This window comes from Tenrec ecaudatus, chromosome 1 (assembly GCF_050624435.1).
Source record: "Tenrec ecaudatus isolate mTenEca1 chromosome 1, mTenEca1.hap1, whole genome shotgun sequence".
In the NCBI taxonomy this organism is placed as follows: Eukaryota; Metazoa; Chordata; class Mammalia; order Afrosoricida; family Tenrecidae; genus Tenrec; species Tenrec ecaudatus.
The window spans coordinates 170,339,218-170,360,170 of record NC_134530.1 but is presented as its reverse complement, the minus strand read 5'-3'; the positions used below and the strand labels follow the sequence as shown (position 1 = coordinate 170,360,170).

General features: G+C 50.6%; 1 protein-coding gene across 1 annotated transcript; it reads left to right on the top strand.

Moving 5' to 3' along the window:
* Window positions 1-5,449: 5,449 nt before the first annotated feature.
* Window positions 5,450-12,673, top strand: SLAMF9 (SLAM family member 9). The gene is made up of 4 exons (XM_075540793.1): window positions 5,450-5,456; window positions 9,729-10,112; window positions 11,342-11,617; window positions 12,027-12,673. Exons 1-4 carry the CDS (start codon window positions 5,450-5,452, stop codon window positions 12,224-12,226), a joined length of 867 nt encoding a protein of 288 aa, XP_075396908.1. The 3' UTR covers window positions 12,227-12,673.
* The last annotated feature ends 8,280 nt before the right edge of the window (window positions 12,674-20,953 follow it).

The following is a 20,953-nucleotide window of genomic DNA, read 5'->3' as shown; positions in this document are numbered from 1 at the left end:
AAAAAAGCAAAAGTGGCATAGGGAAAAAAGCTACTGTATACAAACATTTTAGGGGTGAAGACTGTGTAGTATGGAAGAGACCAGACCAAAACCAGGGATGTACATGGTAGACAATGGTGGAGGAGGTGGGGAAAGGAAAACAAAAGGATGAATACAAGGAAGAAAAGGGTAGTGGGGTCATGGGGCATTAATCCACCCAAGGGGAGGGTATTGTTTATATCTCCACAGGAAAAGTTGGACCAGACTTCAACCCAGTGTTGCAAGGTGTGAATGCAATATCCCGGCGTGGAGTAGGGAACCAGTGGAGAGGTCTGGGAGGCTGGCCCCGGCACCATAAATTAAGTGGATTCCTGCCCCTCCCCCGAAAAGAATTTATTCCAAAGGACGACATTGACTCTGCAGCCCCGGGAGATGAACATATCTGATCAGAGCACACGGGAGAAGATGAAGGGGCAGGAGGAGAGAGTGGAGCACAGCCTGGTCCACCAGGCCGTGATGATGATGTTCCTGAGTAGAGCAGCCAGTCCACAGAGAGAACAACATGGCTGGCCCCATTATGAGACATGATGCCCCTCAGTGACTAAGGGCGATACAGGGGACAGCACCGGAGACACAGTGTGGGAATTGCACCTGACCTGATCCCACCACACCGAGGCAAAGCACTGGGGGAGTGCAGCGGAACAGCAAGGGAATGGAGTGGCAAGGTCCCCAGGGAATGCTGAAAGTGGACTTTGGGGTCAGGGCGTGGTGCCCCAACAGACTGGACTGGAAAACGCTCCTAAGGGACAGCAAACGATCCCTGAACTAACTACAAGCTTTTCTCTTGTGAACTGTTTTGTTCTGTTCTTTTCAGTGGTTTGTTTTTGTTGTTTTGTTGCCTGGTTGTATACTGTTGCTTTGTTTTCCTCTGTCTTGTTTTCCTGCATATTAGTGTCTCCACAGGTCTGTCTGAATAGGACAGGCTGGATGAACTATGTGGAGGAAAAACAACGGGACCGACAGTTCCGGGGGGACTTGGGGTGGGGGGGTAGGGGGAGTAAGGAAGTGGTGTTAACAAACCCAGGGACAAGGGAAAAACATGGGACCCCAAATGGTAGAGAAGGGGGAGTGGCAGACCTGGTGGGAAATGATCAAGGGTAAGGTTGTGTGGAGAAGAGGTATAGCTGTAGCCCAGGTGGCGACGAAGCATGGTAGTAGGGCAGGAGGAAAGTCAAGGGAGATGGAGGAAAGAGCTAGGAGTCAAAGGGCATTCATGGAGGTCTAGACAAAGACATGTACATGCAAATATATATAGGAGGATAGGGAAATAGATCTATGTGTCTATATTTATAGGTCAAGTATTAAGGTGGCGGAAGGACCTTGGGCCTCTACTCAAACACTCCCTCAATGCATGAATACCTTCTTTTATTAAATTGGAACTCTATGATGCTCACTCTCCCGACACAACGGCTGGAGCCAAAGTGGGTGAACAAGTAAATGTGGTGAAGAAAGCTGATGGTGCCCAGCTATCAAAAGAGATAGTGACTGGGGTCTTAAAGGCTTGAAGATAAACAAGCGGCCATCTAGCTCAGAGGCAACAAAGTCCACATGGAAGAACACACCAGCCTGTGTGATCGAGTGGTCCCAAAGGGATCAGTTACCAGGCATCAAAGAACAAAAAATCATATCATTGACTGCACACCTCCATGATAGGATCGCTGAAGACAAATGGGTGCATAAGCAAATGTGGTGAAGAAAGCTGATGGTGCCCGGCTATCAAAAGAGATAGTGTCTGGGTTCTTAAAGGCTTGAAGGTGAAAAAGCGGCCATGTAGCTCAGAAGCAAAAAAGCCCACATGGAAGAAGCACACCGGCCAGTGCGATCACGAGGTGCCAAGGGACCAGGTATAAGGCATCATGCAAAAAAAAGATATGTGTGTGTATGTATGTGTATATATGTGTATATATACCATATTAAATGAAGGGGGAAGTGCAGAGTGGAGACCCAAGGCCCAAGTGTCGGCCAATGGAGATCCCCTCATAGAGGGGTTTAGGAGAGGAGATGGGTTAATTAGGGTGCGAGGTAGTACCGATGAAGAACACAGCTTTCCCCCAGATCCTGGATGCTTCCTCCCCCAATTACCATGATCCGAATTCTACCTTGCAGGGCTGGATAGGGCAGAGGTTGTACACTGGTACATATGAGGGCTGGAGGCACAGGGAATCCAGGGTGGATGATACCTTCAGGACCAAGGGTGTGAGGGACGATGCTGGGAGAGTGGAGGGTGAGTAGGTTGGAAAGGGGGAACTGATTACAAGGATCCACATGTGACCTCTTCCCTGGGAGAGGGACAGCAGAGAAGGGGGGAAGGGAGACTCCAGATAGGGCAAGATATGACAAAATAACGATGTATAAATTACCAAGGGCACATGAGGGAGGGGGGAAAGGGGAGGAAGGGGAAAAAAAAGAGAGGACCTGATGCAAGGGGCTTAAGTGGAGAGCAAATGCCTTGAGAATGATTGGGGCAGGGAATGTATGGATGTGCTTTATACAATTGATGTATGTATATGTATGGATGGTGATAAGAGTTATATGAGTCCCTAATAAAATGTAAAAAAAGAAAAGAGGAGAAAAAAATGATTAGGGCAAAGACTGTACAGATGTGCTTTATACAATTGATGTATGTATATGTAAGAACTGTGATAAGAATTGTATGAGCCCCAATAAATTGTTAATAAAAAATATATATAAACATTTTTTTAAAAAAGGAAACTGCCAGCCAGGGCAGGCAGCCCCATCTCAGGGGCTCTCCCCAGCCAGTCCTGTTTGGGGAAATATGCGTCAACCACTGCGAAGGAATGCAAATGTAAGTGACACAGTGATGATGATAGTCGTTGCCGAGGGCTTTCCAGGCACCCTGCGATCACCGGGCACCGTGTCAGGGGAGCCAAAGGAGTAAAGCGCTGTCGGTGAGACACCGGGGGACCCGACTTCTGACCCCCAACTTCCTTGACGTGACTCTAGATGGCCTTGGGGAAGTCCCTTCGTCAGCCGGACCTCTGGGCTTGTGTTGGGGTTCGGGTTTGTGCATGTAGTTCTATCAAAGAAGGGGTTGGGCCAGACCACCAGTTTCTTTCTTTTTAAAAATTATTTTATTGGGGGCTCATACAACTCTTATCACAATCCATACATACAGCCATTGTGTCCAGCACATTTGTCCATTCGTTGCCCTCATCATTCTCCAAACATTTGCTCTCTACTTAAGGACCACCGGTTTCTAAACATTTCTACTGCGGCCCCTCCATCTGTGAGAGGATGGAAGCAGCCCCTCTCTACGGCCCTGTGGCCTGTGGCAGTCCGCGTGACCCCTCTCCAGAACAGGAAGACTCCCAGGAGAGCAGATGCCACCTCAGGAGCCCCTCTCCCACTCTAGAAGCCAGGCCAAGGAGGAAGCCGAGGGTGCTGTTTCTCAGGGAAAAGAGAACTGCTCTGGTGGAGGGCAAAAGTGTGCTCAGCTGGGGAACTTCCTCTCTGCTTGGAGGGCGAGCAGGCCATGCGCCGTGGTCTTCCCACTTCAGCGGACAGTGGTGGGCTCTGTGCTCCATGGTGTGGCGTCCGCAGCCTCTCGCTCCCTGATCCAGTGGGTCTGGAGACCCCAAGATGTAGTGGCGAATGCTGAGTGGCCAAGCAACATGGCGAACATGGCTAAAGCAGCTGGCTGCTAACCAAAAAGGTGGTTTGCACCACCCACCAGGTGATCCCCAGGCTAAAGAAGTGGCCCCTGTCTCCCATAAAGCCTGAGAGCCTTGGGAAGGTGACAGGCAGTTCTCCTCTGTCCTGCACAGGTGTTGTGAATTGGGATTGGCTTGAGGGCAATGGGCTTGTCCCTGGACTGGAGAAGGCCCGAATGAGTGAGGACGATGCAGGTGGTATATGGGCACATGGGAACCAGGGAGACAGCCCAGAGTGACCCATAGTTAGTGCACGGCCTTCAGGAAAGAGGGCGGACAAAGTGAACTACCAAGATAAGTTGAGGGGAGGGAAAAAGGAAGATACAATGCTTAGAGGACACTAAGCTTCTCTTAAAGCTGATTAAAAGAGGGGGGGGGATGAATGGAGGTGGCTGAGCAACATGGCGATCACATTTAGTATCCCCAGACTACATCCGTGTTACCTGTGCATCTATCACAATACTGAGAGAGGTGTCTGTGTGTATGTGAACCACTCTGGGACAGGTGGTGCCTGATTAGTGAGGAACATGGTGTTCAGGAAGGGTGGTTCCAGGGGGTCCTTCTAGCGTGCTTCAGCATAAAGGGAGTCATCTGGTAGATGGACTGCTGGCACGGGAAACTCTGAGTTGGCACAGAGCCGGTGCCAGCTGTGTACCCCGGTCAAAATGCCTGCTGTCTCCTTAGGCCATAGGCGGATTGGTGCTGCCAGCGAACCTTCTCAAATACACCTCTTCCTGTGATATGTCTGCTCTTAGAGACTTCCTGTGTCTTCTTTTCAATGGCCGCAGACCCTTGCCAATTAGATCGGGGTCCTAAGTCTGCCTAATGCATTTTTCACACTTCACCAACTTTCAGTGATAACCACAACTTGTGTTCATTGAGCCCTTACTATGTGCCAAGCTCGGTGCTTGCTTATTGTGGGCCCTCTACCTCCTTCTGGATTCTCCAGGCAATCTGTGGACAAGAACAGTTAAAGGTAACTGTTCATTCTTAAGCTTAGCCATTTCCTCATGATCCCTTTTGTCTGATTCTGTTCCTCTTCTAGGGTAAGTACATAAACTATCCTCCAGACCAGGCACTTCCGAGAGCAAAAAAGGGCCAGGACCTACTTGATATTTGTTGTCCTGAAGAGATCAATGAAGGTATGGGTGCTCTAGCAACGTGTGGTGAGGAAATCAGATGGTGTCTGGCTATCAGAAAGAATAGCATTCTGGGGTCTTAAAGTTTTTTCTGAAAACAAGCAGCTATTGAAATCAGACATCAGCTAAGTCCACCTAGAAGAGGCACACCAGCCTGTGTGATCCAAGGTTTATAAATAACAAAATCCAAGTCCAGAAGAGGGAAAGGTATCAGAACTTAAGTTCTGAACACTTTCTTTGCAGAAGGCGATAGATGACAGTGGAAGCCCACAATCCATTTGCAGGGTCCCCCAGGGATTAAGCCCCCAGAGAAGAATCCCCTCTGGCCATAGACCAGGGATGTGAGGAGCCTTGCTTCAGACAGAGCGCTGTAAAGTGGATCATGGCAAATGTAGTTAAGTTAAAATATAACACCTTATTTGATCTCCTTTTGGACTCATTTCTAAGTTGTTTCAGTTTTTAATATTTTCTGATTTCTTTTCTATTGAGGTTTTTCTGTTTTGTTTGGTCATTTTTGCTGTTCTTTTTTGTCTGGTGTGTTTGTTGTGATTGTCTGTAAATCTATAGATAGAGTAACTGGATTAATAATTACTTCAGGCCATGACAGGTAAGTTAGTCTGGGTACTTTAGAAAAACAAATAAACAGAAACTCATGTGTGTAAGAGAGAGTTTTATATAAAAGTTAAGTGCACATCAAGAAAACATCCCAACCCAGTGCTGCCCAAGCCCACAAGTCCAACCTTAACCCATTAACACATATGTCCAACACCAATCCACAAAGTCCTCCTCCATCTCACAAAACAGATGCAATGACTCTGACTACGGGAGGAAAGCCAAGTCAGTGAATGAATAAGCATCTCAGCGCTGGCAGGGGGCTCCACACAGCTGCTCCAGCACCCAGGGCAGCATCAGGGTAGGTTCATGCAGCTTCTCCTCAGGGATGTCTTGCAGGAAGTGAGCCTTGCCAGCTGAAGCAGGGAACTGGTTAAGGCAGCTGCACCCTGGTCCCACCATCACAAAGCAGGAGACCTGAGAACTAGAAAGACAAGGCTCACTGAGCCATTTATTTCTCCGCCTTTCAATTAACCCCACATGTGTTAATTGATCAGTTTGGCACAATGAACTTTAACCATCTCCACAGGGAAGGTTGGGGAGGAAATAGGGAGGAGCTAACAACAGTGAGTACAGGAAAGAAGAAAGTGTTCTGAAATTGATTGTGGCAAAACTCTTCTTAATGTGATCGAACCATTAAATTGTGTGCTATGCCAATAAAACTGTACATGTGTATATATACACTGATGTAATACACTGATGTAGCCCCGTTAGCATAATAAATAAGCCCTATTCCCATATGGAGTTAAAAATGGGGGGGGGTAGGAAAAACTGGGTTGTCTCAAGCAACTTGGATACACAGCTACCTCATCTGCTTCGATTTTCGATCCTACTCCTGACACGCGCGCTCTGACACAGACGCTCCTTCCCGCCCACAGCTGCTGCAGACGATGAAGCCTCTGCTTTACAGGGAAAATTGAAGCCATCAGACAGGACTCCCCTTACCTTCCTACCGCAGATCAATCCACCTGCCTCCCTGCCCATCTCTTCTGTTAATCTTATGGTAGCGGGGCCTCCTGCAACCCAAGGCCAGATCCTCTTTCTCCGCTCCGTGTCCCAACCCCTCCCATCTTCTTGCGGAACTTGTCCGTCCGTCCATCATTTCCTTTCCCCCCTGCATAGTCAACTTCTCTCCCTACTGACTCCTCATGATTTATTTATTTTAAATCATTTTATTCGGGGCTCACACAACCCTTATCACAATCCATCCATACATCCCTTCTCCTTATTTCAATATGCTCAAATCAATGTCTCTTGCCTTGAAAAAAGGTGGCGGGAGGCTGGGGTCTCACGGTGACAGCCCTTTGCATCTACCTTATGATCTCCGTCTGCCTCCCATCCTCCATGTTGACCCCGAAAAACCCGTGCTTCTTTGTTGCACACAGATACCGCGCAGCGTTCGCCAACCCAATGCGGTCCACACGTGTGATTCTGTGACATCAGTTCCATCTGTCACATCAAGCCACCATCGCCAGTGTCACCAGTCCTGTGGGCCGGGGCTGAATCACAGCGACCCTGTAGGACGGGATAGAACTACTGCCTTTGTGTGTTTCCCCGACTGTGACTGTTTACGGTGTAGAAAGCTCTGTCTTTCTCCCGCAGAGTGGCTGGTGGTTTCTAACTGCTGATCTCGGGGACCGCAGCCCAACATGTACATAACCACTGCGCCACTACTGCTAAATTCCCCATCACTCAAACCAGGAACTCAGTGACCTCTTACCGAAATTCACTGCCATCGAGCCTATTCTGGGACTAGAAAGCCACAACTTTGCCCCATGATTTGCCTGTGGGTTGAAGGAGTGACCTCATGGTTAGCAGCCCAATACATCACCCACTCTGCCCCCAGGACTCCTCTCCATCTCTGGGTTTCGAAACAATGATTCCCTCTTTCTGCTTCTCTGCAGCCCTCTGGTAAGTACGACTAAACGTGATTTCTATGTGCATAGTCCAGTTATCCGCAAAGGGGTGCTTGCTGAAAGACCATAACTCATTCTTTTATGCACTTATGTACTCTTACACACTCTGGAACATTCCAGAAGACCCAGGTAGCCATCTCCAGCCCACCTTTCCAGTCTCACATCCGCTCTGCTCCTCCTCACTCTCTCTGCCCAGCGATGGGGGAGGGGTTCTGCCTGGGTGGCAGTGTCTGGTTGGCTCCCACCTCAGGGACCTTGCACAGGCTGGTCCCTTGGAGAGCGACATTCCTTCTTCCTCTGTCGCTCTGCTGCATAACGACCCCTCTGGGGGCACTTCGACAGCCTGCCGTTTCAGGTACGCCAGCCACCTTCATGGTTCAATGGCGTAATCACTCTTTTAACCCTGGCACTTAAGACTGGGAAGAAGCAAAGGAAAGGAAACCATCGATCAAGTGCCCGGGCAGACATGAGAGGAAAAGACAGGTGTAGGTCTCAACCTGGTTTGCCTCAGGAGAGAGGTGATTTATCTGGGTGGACTGGTTAATGGCTCCTCTGGGAGCCTGGTTCTGCTGGCTGGATCCTCTTCTCTCTGGATCCAAAGAGAACCCAAGGGGCAAGTTTGAGGAAAGGCTCTGTCCTCCACAATCTCCCATTATCTCCTTCGGAGCAAGACCAGCTTTCCCCTTTCCCAAGGGAGTGCTATGAGAAGAATGGGGGTGGACTGGTTGTTCTCTGGTGGCTCCGGCAGAAGAGAGGGGAGAGAGCAGTTGTATTGACTCAACGGCTTGATCTCATATAATTGTGTCTTAGTTTAGCACCCACCCAACACAGAGCTTTAGACAAAAACTTGGGTGGACCAAGTAAAACCGAGAGATACGACTGAGGCAGGAAAGAGAGGCAGTCAAGTAAACGATGTGCCCACTGGGGGCAGTGGTGGTGGCACTCGCGCCCTCCCAGTTCAATAGCTCGTCCATTAGCCTCATGCACAGCCCTGGCCTGGTGGTCAGGCGTGTGCGTGGCTGTGATGCGGATCAGGTTTCAGCAGAAGCCTTCAGACTAGCTTTCCGGGGACAGAAACAGCCCAGATCGGCTCTCGGGCCCAAACTGCCCTTTTTAAAAAAAGAAAGCCATATATTTCCCCCTCCTCCGAATAGTCTCCCAAGTGAGAACATAACTAGCTTTAAATAGAAAGTCTTCATTCATCCATCCATTCCGAAAATATCGATGGAGTGCTAACGTGTGTCTAATGGGGACCAGCAAGAGTGGGACGTACAGAGGAGACAAAGATGGAGTCTCTCTGGGGAGAGAAGAGGATGGTAGGATCAAATGGTCACGGGGGTCAAAGACAGCGAAGGTCAAGTACGCTGAGAGCCGAATGGCAAGTCTATATGGGAAGTGTCCTAAGAGTTTGGGGTGGGTGCTGGGGTGGGAGCCTGAAGGTGCACTGAGTTTGGAATCTACGACCGTGGCATTTTGGAAACTGGCTTGAAACTGGGTGACATAAACCTGGTGATGATGGCTCAGTCCATTCTGGTGCATGGTGCACCCCCCCACCCCCATATCAGAGTAGAACCGTGCCCTGTTGAGTTTCCAATGGTTGATTGATTTCAGAAGTCGATTGAGAGCGCCAAGCCTTTCTTCCGAGGTGCCTCCAGTGTGTTTGAATCATGAGACTCTTTAGGAAAACTGAATCTGACTCCAGAGAGAGGACTCACTTCATGATAGAGGAGGGGCTTGGTGAGGACGGAGGAAGTGAGAGGGCTGGTGCATCGCCTGGGGGTGATTTCCTCTTCCTCTGGACTATTAGTCACTTGGAGTCTGGGGAGCCTCCTGAGAGCTGTCTTCCTAGTGGCAGCACTAGGATGACAAATCACGCCTCCTGGGCCCAGGCTGCTGGCAGGGGGGCCCTTTCTTGGCTGGTCTTTCTCTTACTGCTCTCAAAAGGTGAGTGAGACTGCTTAGGGCTGCGTGCATGCATTTCTCCTGGCCCTTCTCCCCTCCTGTTCTTCGGGGCCCTGCTCCAGCCAAAGTGCTTCCTGCATCTACTCTTCTAGAATGATGAGGAGTGGGATATAGCTCAGGGCAGGGCCAAGAGTGGAGAGAGCCTGGGGTGATGAGAGGGGAGCAACCCAAACTGGCCGAAGGAGAGGATCAACATTCAGAGGGGAGAGCACAGATGGAGGATGACCTTCGGTAGGGGATTCATTTCAGTACAGCTGAAAGCTAAAGCCAAGAAAGATGACCACAGGGCCAGAGGAAGCAACAGAACCACCTGCTCCTCCCTCTGGCCAGGCACAGCAACCCAGACACCTGCTGAGCGGTGGCCCTCTCTTTTGTTTTCCTGTCTGCAGTTAAAGGAGACTCTGGAGATGGGGGCTCTGGAGATGGGGACTTTGAAAATGGGTGTTCCAGAGATGGTGCCGTTCCCCAGGACGTGGTGGCCATCCTGCAGGAGTCCATTAGTCTCCTCTTGGAAACACCACCCCACGAAGACGTTGAGAGCATTGTCTGGTTCTCCGGCACACCCCTTGCAACCGCGGTGGCAGGGACCAGGGGAAAGCCAGCTACCCTCACGGTGGTCAACCCTCGCTACCAGGGCCGAGTGAGTTCCCTGGACCCCAGCTCCTCCCTGAAGATCAGCAACCTGAGCTGGGAGGATGCGGGGTCTTATGAAGCCCAAGTCAGCCTGAGGACGCCCCATGTGATCAGACAGTGTTACAATCTACGCGTCTACCGTGAGTTGACTTTGGGAACCAGAACACTGCTTTGTCTGTCTTTCGTGAGCTTCCCAAGTCCCGGGGAGTAGGGCTCGCGTGACTGGGCTGCGGCTTAAGGAGCTAGGATAAGGAAAGGGACTGCTCTTCCCTCCCCAGTCTTCCCAAACCAGTGTCTGAGCTACATCAACAACCAAGATGACCATTGGCAATGACCTGTGAGAGGGACCAGATTTCATCCATTAACCCGCCGGGAGCCCAAGGGTCATGGATGTGTCCTCTCAGAGAAGGAACCCACCCTCCCAGGTCTTTGGTCATTTCGTTTCTCCACTAGTGTGGTTTTTGCCTCCAGACAATAAGCATAACCTCAATTCTGGAGCCTTTCCTCCCTGAGCAGAATTTGAGGGCTAATAGGGCACTAGTCAAGGAACCTTGTTGCTGTAGTGGGCTACACATTGAGCTGCTAACCGAAAGGTCAGCAGTTTGAAGCCACCAGTCGCTCATTGAGAGAGATATGAGGCTGTCTACTCTAGTAGATATTCAATGCCTTGGAAACCCAAAGGGGCAGGTCTGCTCTGTCTAACAAGGCCAGTGTGAGTCAGGATCTGCTTGATGACTGTGAGTGGGAAGGCACTAGTCAGTATCTCCTTGCTATAATGCTGAACAGCGATCCGTGGAGTTTCCAGATTAAGCCAGTGCAGGAAGAAAGGGCTGGCAATCTACTTCTGCAAATCAGCCAATGTAAACCTTAAGGATCGCAACAGTCTGATCGCATTGCTCATGAGGTGGCCACGAGCCTGGGGCCAACCCCAAGAGCTATCAACAAAGCCATATCTCCCCTCTGTGTGAGCACAGACTTCTTCCCATTGTCTGTCACACCAACTGATGTTTTACCTTGAATCCGGAAAAGACGCCGATTACAACATAAATACTCCTAGGGGAGGGTGATACTATTTTGTAGGATTCTGGAGGCAGGATGGGATTTGGAGGAAGACAAGGTACAAGGGTGAGAGAAAGAGAGGTGGGAAGAAAAGGGAGAGATTTCCAAAGGCAGCTCTGCCCACTCTTCATGGCTGCCCACTCTTCGTGGCTGCCCGCGTCTTGTGGTGGCTGGGTTTTGTTTGTCTTGGCGTACGTGTTGTAGGCCCAAGGGTTTTTAGGGAGGAGCACCGGGACCCCAGAGGTGAGACATTTGGAATCAATGCCTGATTGTTTAGGGGTTTTCTTGTGTGTGTCCCTCTCTCACGTAGGTCGGCTGTCGGAGCCCCGAGTCACTGTGAACTTTGAGATCTCAGGGCACGAGTTCTGTAACTTGTCCCTGATGTGTTCCATAGAAAATGCAGGCATGGATGTGGCTTACAGCTGGATGCACTCCTGGGAAGGTGGCGCTAACATGGTCCAAAAAGGCCCTGTCCTCAGCACGTCCTGGAGGCCTGGGGACAGTGCCCTCTTCTACAGCTGCAGGGCCAGCAACCCGGCCAGCAATGTCAGCTCCCGTCTGTTTCATGCTGGGCTTTTCTGTGCAGGTAACCGGGGACTAGAAACATGCCTCAGAGTCATTCTCGGGGGGGGGGGGGGGAGGAGCCATCATCTCCCTCCCCAACTCCTCTAAACGAGCGAGTCAAAGCCAGAACCCACCCCCACCCAGAGAGGCCTGACACCCAGATTGGAGAAGGGTCCTCCCTTCTTCTACCCCCAATTTCCAATGGTCTCTGCACTTGCTCATCTTGAGATCGCTCCCCTGACCTCAGGCCCTGAGATTCTGTGCAGAGAATGCATATTGGCAGAGACGTTGGCCAATGGCCGTCAACCGACTGATGCCAACTCATGAATGTGAGAGCCCCTCCATGGGGTTGGGCATAGGCACCTGTCCCCCAATGTTCACCTGACCCTTCCCCTTGAGAACTCTCTCTTTCCTTCTCTTTGCCCTCCCAGATCCTGGATCTCTTTCTGAGAAGGCCTCGTCTCCCTTCTGCGTCCTGGTCAAGGTATTGCTCCTTCTCTTGGTCCTGGTCATTCTGGCTGTGGGGCTCCGATGCCAAGTATCAAAGAAAAGAATCTCAGGGCAACAGAAAGCCACTGAAGAGGAAGAGAAAGCCTGGCCTCGGCAGCTTGTCAGGGACCGCCGTCTTTAGGGGTGTGTGTGTGCGCGTGTGTGCAGGCGCGCGCACTCCGAGCTTTCGGGCATCTTTTCACTAACTCTCCTCTCCCCAGAGAGGGTGGATCCTCCCAGGGCCATGCTATTTGAGGGACGTCTGGCAATAAAGTCACTCACATTCAGTGAGCTATGTCTGGTCCTTCTGTCCATGCTGGGCCTGGCTCTGGCCACACTCTCCTCCCTACTCATTCCTTCTGTTGGGTCTCTCCTCCAAGTGCTAGGTTCCCCTGTCAGAGGACAGTGGATCTACAAGATGGTCTGTTCCCCTCTATCCCATGCCCTGCCGACACATGCACCGCTGACACCATGAAGATAAAAAACCAGAGATTCCTTTCAACCCCATGGGACCTGGGACTCCACCGTGGAAGAAGTCCAGGTCGGGAGGATGTTTCATCAACACCCACCCATCCTGTCCTGGTTCTAGGTCGTTCCTAACCACGAGCTGGGAAAGACCCTCAGATTGTCCTGCTCTGGTTCTGCGTGGAGCTGGTGAGCTCTTGCTCGGTCATCTTCCTTATGCCAGTGGCTCTGGGCCTCGGGGGTCCACCTATGGAGATGACAACTCGGCTGGGTCTGGAGCCAAGATCTTGGATCCTTGGTCATCTACCACCTGTGCTTGGTGTCACTGGCCTGTGTGTTCCTTAGCTGTAGATGTCCATGTCTCAGAACGTCTCTCTGGAATCTTGTTCTGGGTTGACGTCCCCTCTGCCTACTCCCACCCAAGAGCTTTAAGCTTGTGTCCTTGCTCTTTTCACAGCCCAAGGATCCACTTGACTTCCTCGAGCCCAGGCCTGGTTTGCTAAGGCCCAAGCTTCTCAGTCAAGGAGCTCCTGTAACGTTGTGGGTTATACTTTGAGCTGCTGGCCCCAAGGTCTGTAGTTCGAACTTTCCAGCTGCTCTGTGGAGGAAAAATGAGGCTTTCTGTTTCTTCAAAGATTTAAAGTCTCGGGAACCCTAAGGGGCATTCCTGTTCTGTCCTGTAGGGTTGCTGAGTCAGAATCAACTTGATGGCAGTGGGTTTGGTAGGTGGGCAGGTGTCAGTCCTTCTCCCAAATCAGATCTGCGGGGGTGGACGGGAAGGAGGTATTGGGAACTGGAAGTCACTCAGGTGACAGGGCGTGACAGTGAATGAACTAAGGAGGCAGTGTGGGGAGTAGGATATGCGAGGGAGGGAGTTCTTAAGAGACAGTTCTGCTTGCCACTCTCTCCTTCCTGCCTAGGGCATGCTGTTCAGGACCTGTCCATTGAGTCATAGACCCCTTCCATAAGGAATACCCACTCTTTGAAGGAGAGGCAGCATGGGTGCAGGGGATTGATTATAGATTGAATGGTGTGTTCCCCGCCCCCAGCTCCCACCCCCACCTCCACCCCCTGTGGATGTAATCCCATCTGGGAATAGGATTTTAGTAAAGGGCGAACGATTTATGCGATCTGAAGAGAAATCAGAGTATGGGAATAGGATTTTCTGTTATGCCAATGCCCGTACCAGTAGAAAGTAGATCAGAGAATCAAGCTCAAACTGGGGAAGTGAGTAGCACGCCCGTATGAGGTTAGACCAGAAAGTGAGCAACGCCCGGCTGGAGAAGCTCCAGAGAAGGCATGGAGAGAGAGCTCGCCCCATAGGTGCTGCCCTGACTTCACATTTCTAGCCTCTTGAAGTGAGAGAAAACAAGGTTTCGTTCTCTAGGACCACCCATTTGTGGTATTTCCACTTGAGGTAGTTAGTTTATTGTGCCAACCTGGCCAATAAACACATGTGGGATTAATTGAAGGGAAGAGAGATAAATGGCTCGGTGAGCCTTGCCTTTCTAGTTCTCGGGTCTCTTGATTTTGATGGTTGGACCAGGGTGCAGCTTCCTTAGCAATTCCCAGCTTCAGCTGGCAAGGCTCACTTCCTGCAAGACATCCCCAAGGAGAAGCCACATGGACCTATCCTGATGCAGCCCTGGGTGCTGGAGCAGCCATGTGGAGATTCCTAGCAGTGCTGAGATGCTTACGCATTCACTGACTCAGCTTTCCTCCTGCAGTCGGTGTCATTGAGTCTGCTTTGTGAGATTGAGGAGGATTTTGTGGATTGGTGTTGGACATATGAGTTAATGGGTTAATGTTGGACTTGTGGGCTTGGGCAGCACTGGGTTGGGATGTTTTCTTGATGCACACTTAACCTATATATAAAACACTCTCTTATACATGAGTTTCTGTGGATTTATTTCTCTAAAGTACCCAGACCAATATACCACTACAGCCACTAAGACAGTGCTCCCACAGAGACCCCACTAAAGCAGGTGTCCCGCTAAGGTGGACTCTGCCAGCAACCTCAGGGGCTTCCGCAGAAGTCCAACCAGGAGAGACCCAGTGGTGGGAGGCACACCTGGTGTTTCCTTAGCCCTCTCATGCCCTGTCTTGGAAGGGGAGGATGCAGATCGCCAAAGCGCCTTCCAAGAAAAGGGATACTAATTCTGTGATGGGACAGGGGGAGGATCTTGAGACCCAGAATACCGGCACTGGGGGAAATGGGAAAACGTAGGCTGGGATTTTGTGCAAGAGATGGCGCCCCTGAGGCTTGGGGGCTCAGGAGATGAGGTTGGGAAACTCATCCTGGCATGCTTCAAGACTGACAACTTGAGCCACTGTCCTGCTGGGGGTGGAAGAGCCCAAGTCTGTGTCCCTCTGAAAGGTAGCTGCTGGCTAAGGCTGATTTGCTGTGTCACCCTAAGGTAAGGTGACCAGATTTTAACATAGGTAAAGCGGGACACCAGCGGGACACCATTGATAAAACTCATATCCTGGCGAAATAGCCACATGGCAGCTGAAAACCGTATACCCTAGCTTGTCGTGCATTCTTTCCAAAAATCGGGACTTTTTAAAACACTGTGGGACATGGGAAAAAATGTTAGAAATCAGGACTGTCCTGCCAAAGGCGGGACGTCTGATCACCTTAGGTCCCAAGGGCACGTGTCAGAGAAATAAGCCCACTGCCAAGAGCGACCTCCAGTCTAGGACCAAGCTCACAGCCCCACTTCTTCCAACTTCTTTCCTGGTGTTGCTGTTAGGGGCCATGGCGACCCTGCAGAACAGAGAGAACCACCACTCAGTCCTGCGCCTGCCTCACGACTGTTCCTGGGTTTGAGTCCCTTGTTTAAGTCACTGTGTTGATCCATCTTGTAGAGGGTCTTCCTCTTTTTTGCTGCCCATCCACTTAATCAGCCATGATGTCCTTTCCCAGGGACTGGTCCCTTCTGATGAGTCCACAGTATCAGAGGTGAAGTCTCAGCATCCTTGCTTCTAAGGAGCACTGTGACTGAACTTCTGAGACCGATTTATTCTTTTGGCAGTCCGTGGCACTTTCAGTATTCTTCACCAGCATGATAAGTCAAACATATCGATTCTTCCTCCGATCTCCTTATTCAGTGTCCAATGTGTATGAGGCATTTGAAATACCATGGCTTGGGTCAGGGGCACCTCAGTCCTCAAAGTAATGTCATTGTTTTTCAACACTTTAAAGACGCCTCCCAGAGCAGATTTACCCAATCAATGCATTGTCTGATCTCTTAACTGTGGCTTTCATGGGCATTCATGGTGGATCCAAGCAAGACGAACTCCTTGATGACTTTAATCATTTCTCCATTTAACATGATGCTACCTATCGGTCCAGTTATGAGGATTTTTGTTTTCTTTACATTGAGTTGTCATCCACACTGAAGGCTGCAATCCTTGATCTTCATCTGCATGGCACAGGTTGGTAATAACCATTCTTTTAATCCTGATTTCACATTCTTCTTCCTATAATCCAGTTTCTCTCATGATTTGCTCAGCATACACAATGGATGCCACCTGACACACACTTTTCCTGATTGTAAACCATGCAGTATTCCTTTGTTCTGTTTGCACAACGGCCTCTTGATTCATGCGCAGGTTCCACGTGGCACACTGTAGGGTTCTGGACTTCTCCTTCTTCTCAAGACGATTCAGAGCTTGTTCTGACCCACCCAGTCAAATGCTCTTGCACAGTCAATAAAACACAAGTAAACACCCTTCCGGTACTCTCGGCTTTGAGGCAAGATTCATCTGACACAAATAATTCCACGTCCTCCTCTGAATCCATCCAGAGCCTTTGGCAGATCCCTGTCAATGTACTGCTGCAACCATTGCTGGGTGGTCTTCAGCAAAATGCTACTTGCCTCTATTAATGAGATTGTTCTGCGATTCCCACATTCTGTGGGCTCCCCTTTCTTTGGAATGGGTACAGACATGGATCTCTTCTTTCCTAGGAGACCAGGGCTTTGGAAACTTAGGCTTTAGACTCTGGGAACGCTGAGATGCTGGAGCATTTTACACCATGACAGTGCTGGAGGTGGGTTGGAAAAGGCCCAGTACGGTTCACCCTTTAACTACAGGGACAGCTGTTTCCTCCGTATTTCAGAGTCTGGCACCTTGTGTAGACTTCCCCGGCAGGTGACAACGTCCCTTCCTCTGAAAAGAGAAAGGTGGAGGCCCTCAGAGCATCTGGAGAGGAAGGCTAGAGCCCTGCAGAGGCATGAAGCGAGCAGAATCATCATCATCTGATAGTACTCGAAAGCTTGCAAAGCTTGTGCCTCAGTCTCTGAGCATCTAGTTAGTCAGGCACGGGGCTGGCACTGGGAGGGAGAAAAGACACTCTCTGCTCCTGTTGGATAAACACTGGGCTGCTGACCTGTAAGGTCAGTTGTTCAACTCCACTCGCTACTCCATGGAAGAAAAGTATGACAGTGTCCTCCAGTAAAGATGTGCAGCCTTGGAAACCCTGTGTTGGGTTACCGTGTGTGAGAACCAACTCAATAGGAGTCGGCTTGGTACTTTGCCTTGGCCCTCAAGGAGCTCTTTGGGAAGTGTGTAAAAATACCCTTACAGGAAAGTGTGACGAGGGCTGCGGGGTGAAGAAGATGTGCCGGGAGGGCTGAACGAAGGTGCTTTGGAAGGAACAGGGAGCAGTAAGCCAGGGGAAAGAGAAAAGGGGCACTCTAGACCAGTAGAAAGGGATCTTGGTGATACAATGGGTTACATGCTAGGCTGCTAACTGCAAGGTCAGCAGTTCAATTCCATTAGCTTGTCTCTGGAAGAAAGATGAGGTTTTCTGCTCCTGTAAAGATGTATGGTCTCAGAAACCCAAAGGGGGCAATTGTACCCTGTCCGATAAGGTTGCTATGAGCCTGACTTGACTCAGGACCACGGGAATAGTTTGTTGTTGAGCCCAGCAGCAGGTAAGTGCCAAGGTACTGATATTACAAATAATAGTACATATAATAAAGAATGCCCAGGAACTTCTGGGGTCTGCAAAGCCACTGTGTACCGTGATAAGGATGTGAGAAATGAGGCTGGAGAAGTAAGGTGGGGCCTACTGATAGGCTGAGAGCTGCAGGACAGTTGCAGGTGAACAGGGTATGATTCACACCTTCATGTAGCTTAGAGTCTCACCGGGACAAAAGGCAGACACACAAGCCATTTAAGGAAGAACACAAGGGAAATCATACTTCTGTTCTGGCGACAGGACCTATGTTCACGGGCTCATGGCCATCAGAGTCACTGGGACTGAATCCATTTTCCGATATCCTTGTTAGCAACATGAAAAATGTGAACTGGCACATGCTTTGGTTCAGGGAATCCTAATTTGTTGAATAAACTTTCCCTGAGAGTAAAGATTATAGATCAAGGACAACCCAGAGGAAAAATCTTCAATTTTTAGACTCAGATATTGTGAGGGAACAAGTGACAAGACTAAGGGAGCTCCTTTTCCTAATGGGAACAGTGAACCCAGGGAGAAAGTGGGAAGAGTGATTTATATCATAAGGGATCGCAATCAATAGGATGCATCAGCACGTATATGAATTGCTGAATGGAAAACCAGTTTGCCTTACAAACTCTCACCCAAATCACAATAAATCAATTTATTAAAAAAGTCATCAAGATACATTTAAACCAGTGGAAAATGAGAACAATAAAACTCACAGAAGAAGCCTCCAGGAAAAAAAAGATTTTTAAAATTAAAAACCACTCAAAACCTCAATTTACAAAAAAAAATCATTTTAACACCCAAATCAGGAGAGATTAGTGTAACCTCAAGAAAACGCTGGTGGCAGGAGAAATGGACCGTTTGGATCCGCAGTGTAGCTGATTCCAAAAGGGAGGAGACAGAGCTTCTGCTCTGGTGGCTGAGATGCTAAGAAGTTAAAAAGAAAAAAAAAGGCTTCCCACTTTGACATTCGGCATCCATGTCCACTAACATGTCTTCTTAATTTCCTTTTTGGAAATTTGTTGATGTTGTTCTTGGCTGCCACTGAGTTGTCCCTAACTCACAGTGCAACGAGGTTGACCCGTCATACTCCGTAAGCCTGCCACGGCTGACTTTTAGCAGCAGGGCACCAGGGCTGTCTTCCTAGCCTCAGTCTGGAAGCTCCACTGAAACTTGTTCCACATGACGGCAGCAGACTAGCCTTCTCTGAAAGATGGTGGTCGCCGTGCTTGAAGTGTATTGGCTGGGAATGTATGGAAGGTGAACAGCCAACCAGTGGGCCTCATTTAATTACAGTCTTATCTACTGTTAGGTCAGTAGATTACATTGTCCAACAGCGTTGCAAAGGTGCTTGTGTTAGACTAGAGAAACAAATTCATGGAAACACATATGTGTACAAGAGAGTTTTATATAAAAGGTAATTGTCCATTAGCAAAGCATCCTAACCCAGTCCAGTCCAAGCCCACATCTGATACCAATCCATAAAGTCCTCTTCAGATTCACAAAACACATGCAATGACAATGAATGCAGGAAGACCACAGGCCAGTGGGTAGAAAATCTTTGGATCCAGTGGTGTTGTAAGCATCTCAGCGCTGGCAGAGGTCTCCACGTGGCTTCTCCAGCTCCCAGGGCACGGGGTCTATCAGCGTAGTGCCATGGTCTTATCAGGTCTTGTCAGCAGAGCGTCCTCTCAGGGAGTGAGCAGAGAGAGAATGTGTCTTCCGCCTCCAAGGAGGAACTCCAGGAATTCCCAGAATTCTCAGAAGGCCATGCCCACACAGAGGCCTCATTGGTCATATCTTGATTGACAGGCCACACTCCACCCCTTCACTCATAATCCTCTCAAATTGACACCAGACTGTGTAACTGCCACAGCACTACTCTGGGGAATTTGCTGGAGGGAAGCTATACTTCCACCTCAGTCTGTGACAAGAAACACCTAAACATTTCTGCCCAGGAGAGCCAAATAGCAGTCAGCGTTCACTGAAGATGGGGTAGGTTGCCACAAGAGGTGGTCAGCTTAGTGAATCCAGATGCGGGCAGCTCCTGGAGGGCCTCGTGGCTGGTGTGAAGCAATCGTTAGACCCGTCCCAGAGCTCTCTCCACCTCAGTTGTTGGCTTCCATTGAGCTGTCCCCTGACTCAATGCAATGAGGTTGAACCGTCCCACTCGGTAAGCCTGCCACGGCTGACTTCTAGCAGCAGGACACAGGCCTGTCTTCCTACACGCAGTCTGGAAGCTCCTGCTGTTGAGATGGCCCGTCGTCGTGGTTCTACAGCGCACTAGGTGCGAGTTGAAGGAATTCAGACAGGGGTGAGATCAGTTATGTTGCGTTTCAGGAAGGCTTGGAAAAAGGGCGCGGGGTGGGGTGGGCCACTGAATGGTGGGACTTGACTAGGCGATGGCTGCTTAGGCCCCGTGGGGCAGACAAATGACAACCCTGCATGCTGAGGGCAGCCAAGCATGGGAAGTAAAGAACGTTGAGGGCCAAACATGCAAGGTCTCTGCCTGTGCGTTGAGCTTTCCACGGGTTTGATGAAGTCAGGGGTGGGGGGTGGGGTGGGGGAGTGCCACCTGATTAACGCCCCGTGGAGTCTGAATTGCAGCTCTGCCATGTCCTAGCAGGGGAATCTTGGGCGAACCCCCGTTTTCTCATTCATCTGTGCGTTAAACAGAGTGATGAAAGGCACCCAGGGCCAGTCTGGCGCCCTGCGGAGGAGCGACTCTGTGAAAGAAGAACACCTCACTTTCCTTCCCTTTCAAGCTCCCGAGTCAGGATGCTGACAGCTCTCCCCTCTGGGTCTGGGTCTCCGTGGTTGGCGCTGGTGGTCAGAGCGGGAGCTGACTTGGCACCCCAAACTCTGATCGCAGACTTCCCCGACTGCACACGGCGCGGGGGTGGGGGATGTGGGCGGGGGCGCTAGGGTATGGAGGCTCCTGGGCAGGATCTGGGAGCGCGCCAGCGCAGGCAGGTATTTCCAGTCTGGCGAGAGAAAAAACGGATGGAGGTGGGGATGGGGACGGGGAGATCAGATGAGCCTCAGAGCTAGGTAATCCCCCGGGGAGGAGGGCGGGAAGTCCTGCTCCTCGCCTGGTGTTCCTACCCCCAGGCTCAGATTTCCACCCCAGCCACCGCCCCTGCGGTCCTCTGAGCTAGGGAGAGAGCGTTGAAGGTGGGTGACAAAGGAAGGGGCGTGCTCGGAGCCAGCTCCTTCTCCGCGGGAGCAGGTGCCCGGGCCGGCAGGCCCTCGCGCTTGCAGCCGGAAGCGGAGACCAGCCTTCCACGCTGCCTTGCACCGAGCTCCACGAGGGGGCGACCTGAGCCCACGTGCCACCGCGTCCTTCCACCCAGGAACTACAACTCCCAGGCCACCCAGGGGTCCTGCCCGCCCCCTTTCGCCCTCGGCGGGCTCCGATTGGCCGCCGCGGGAGGG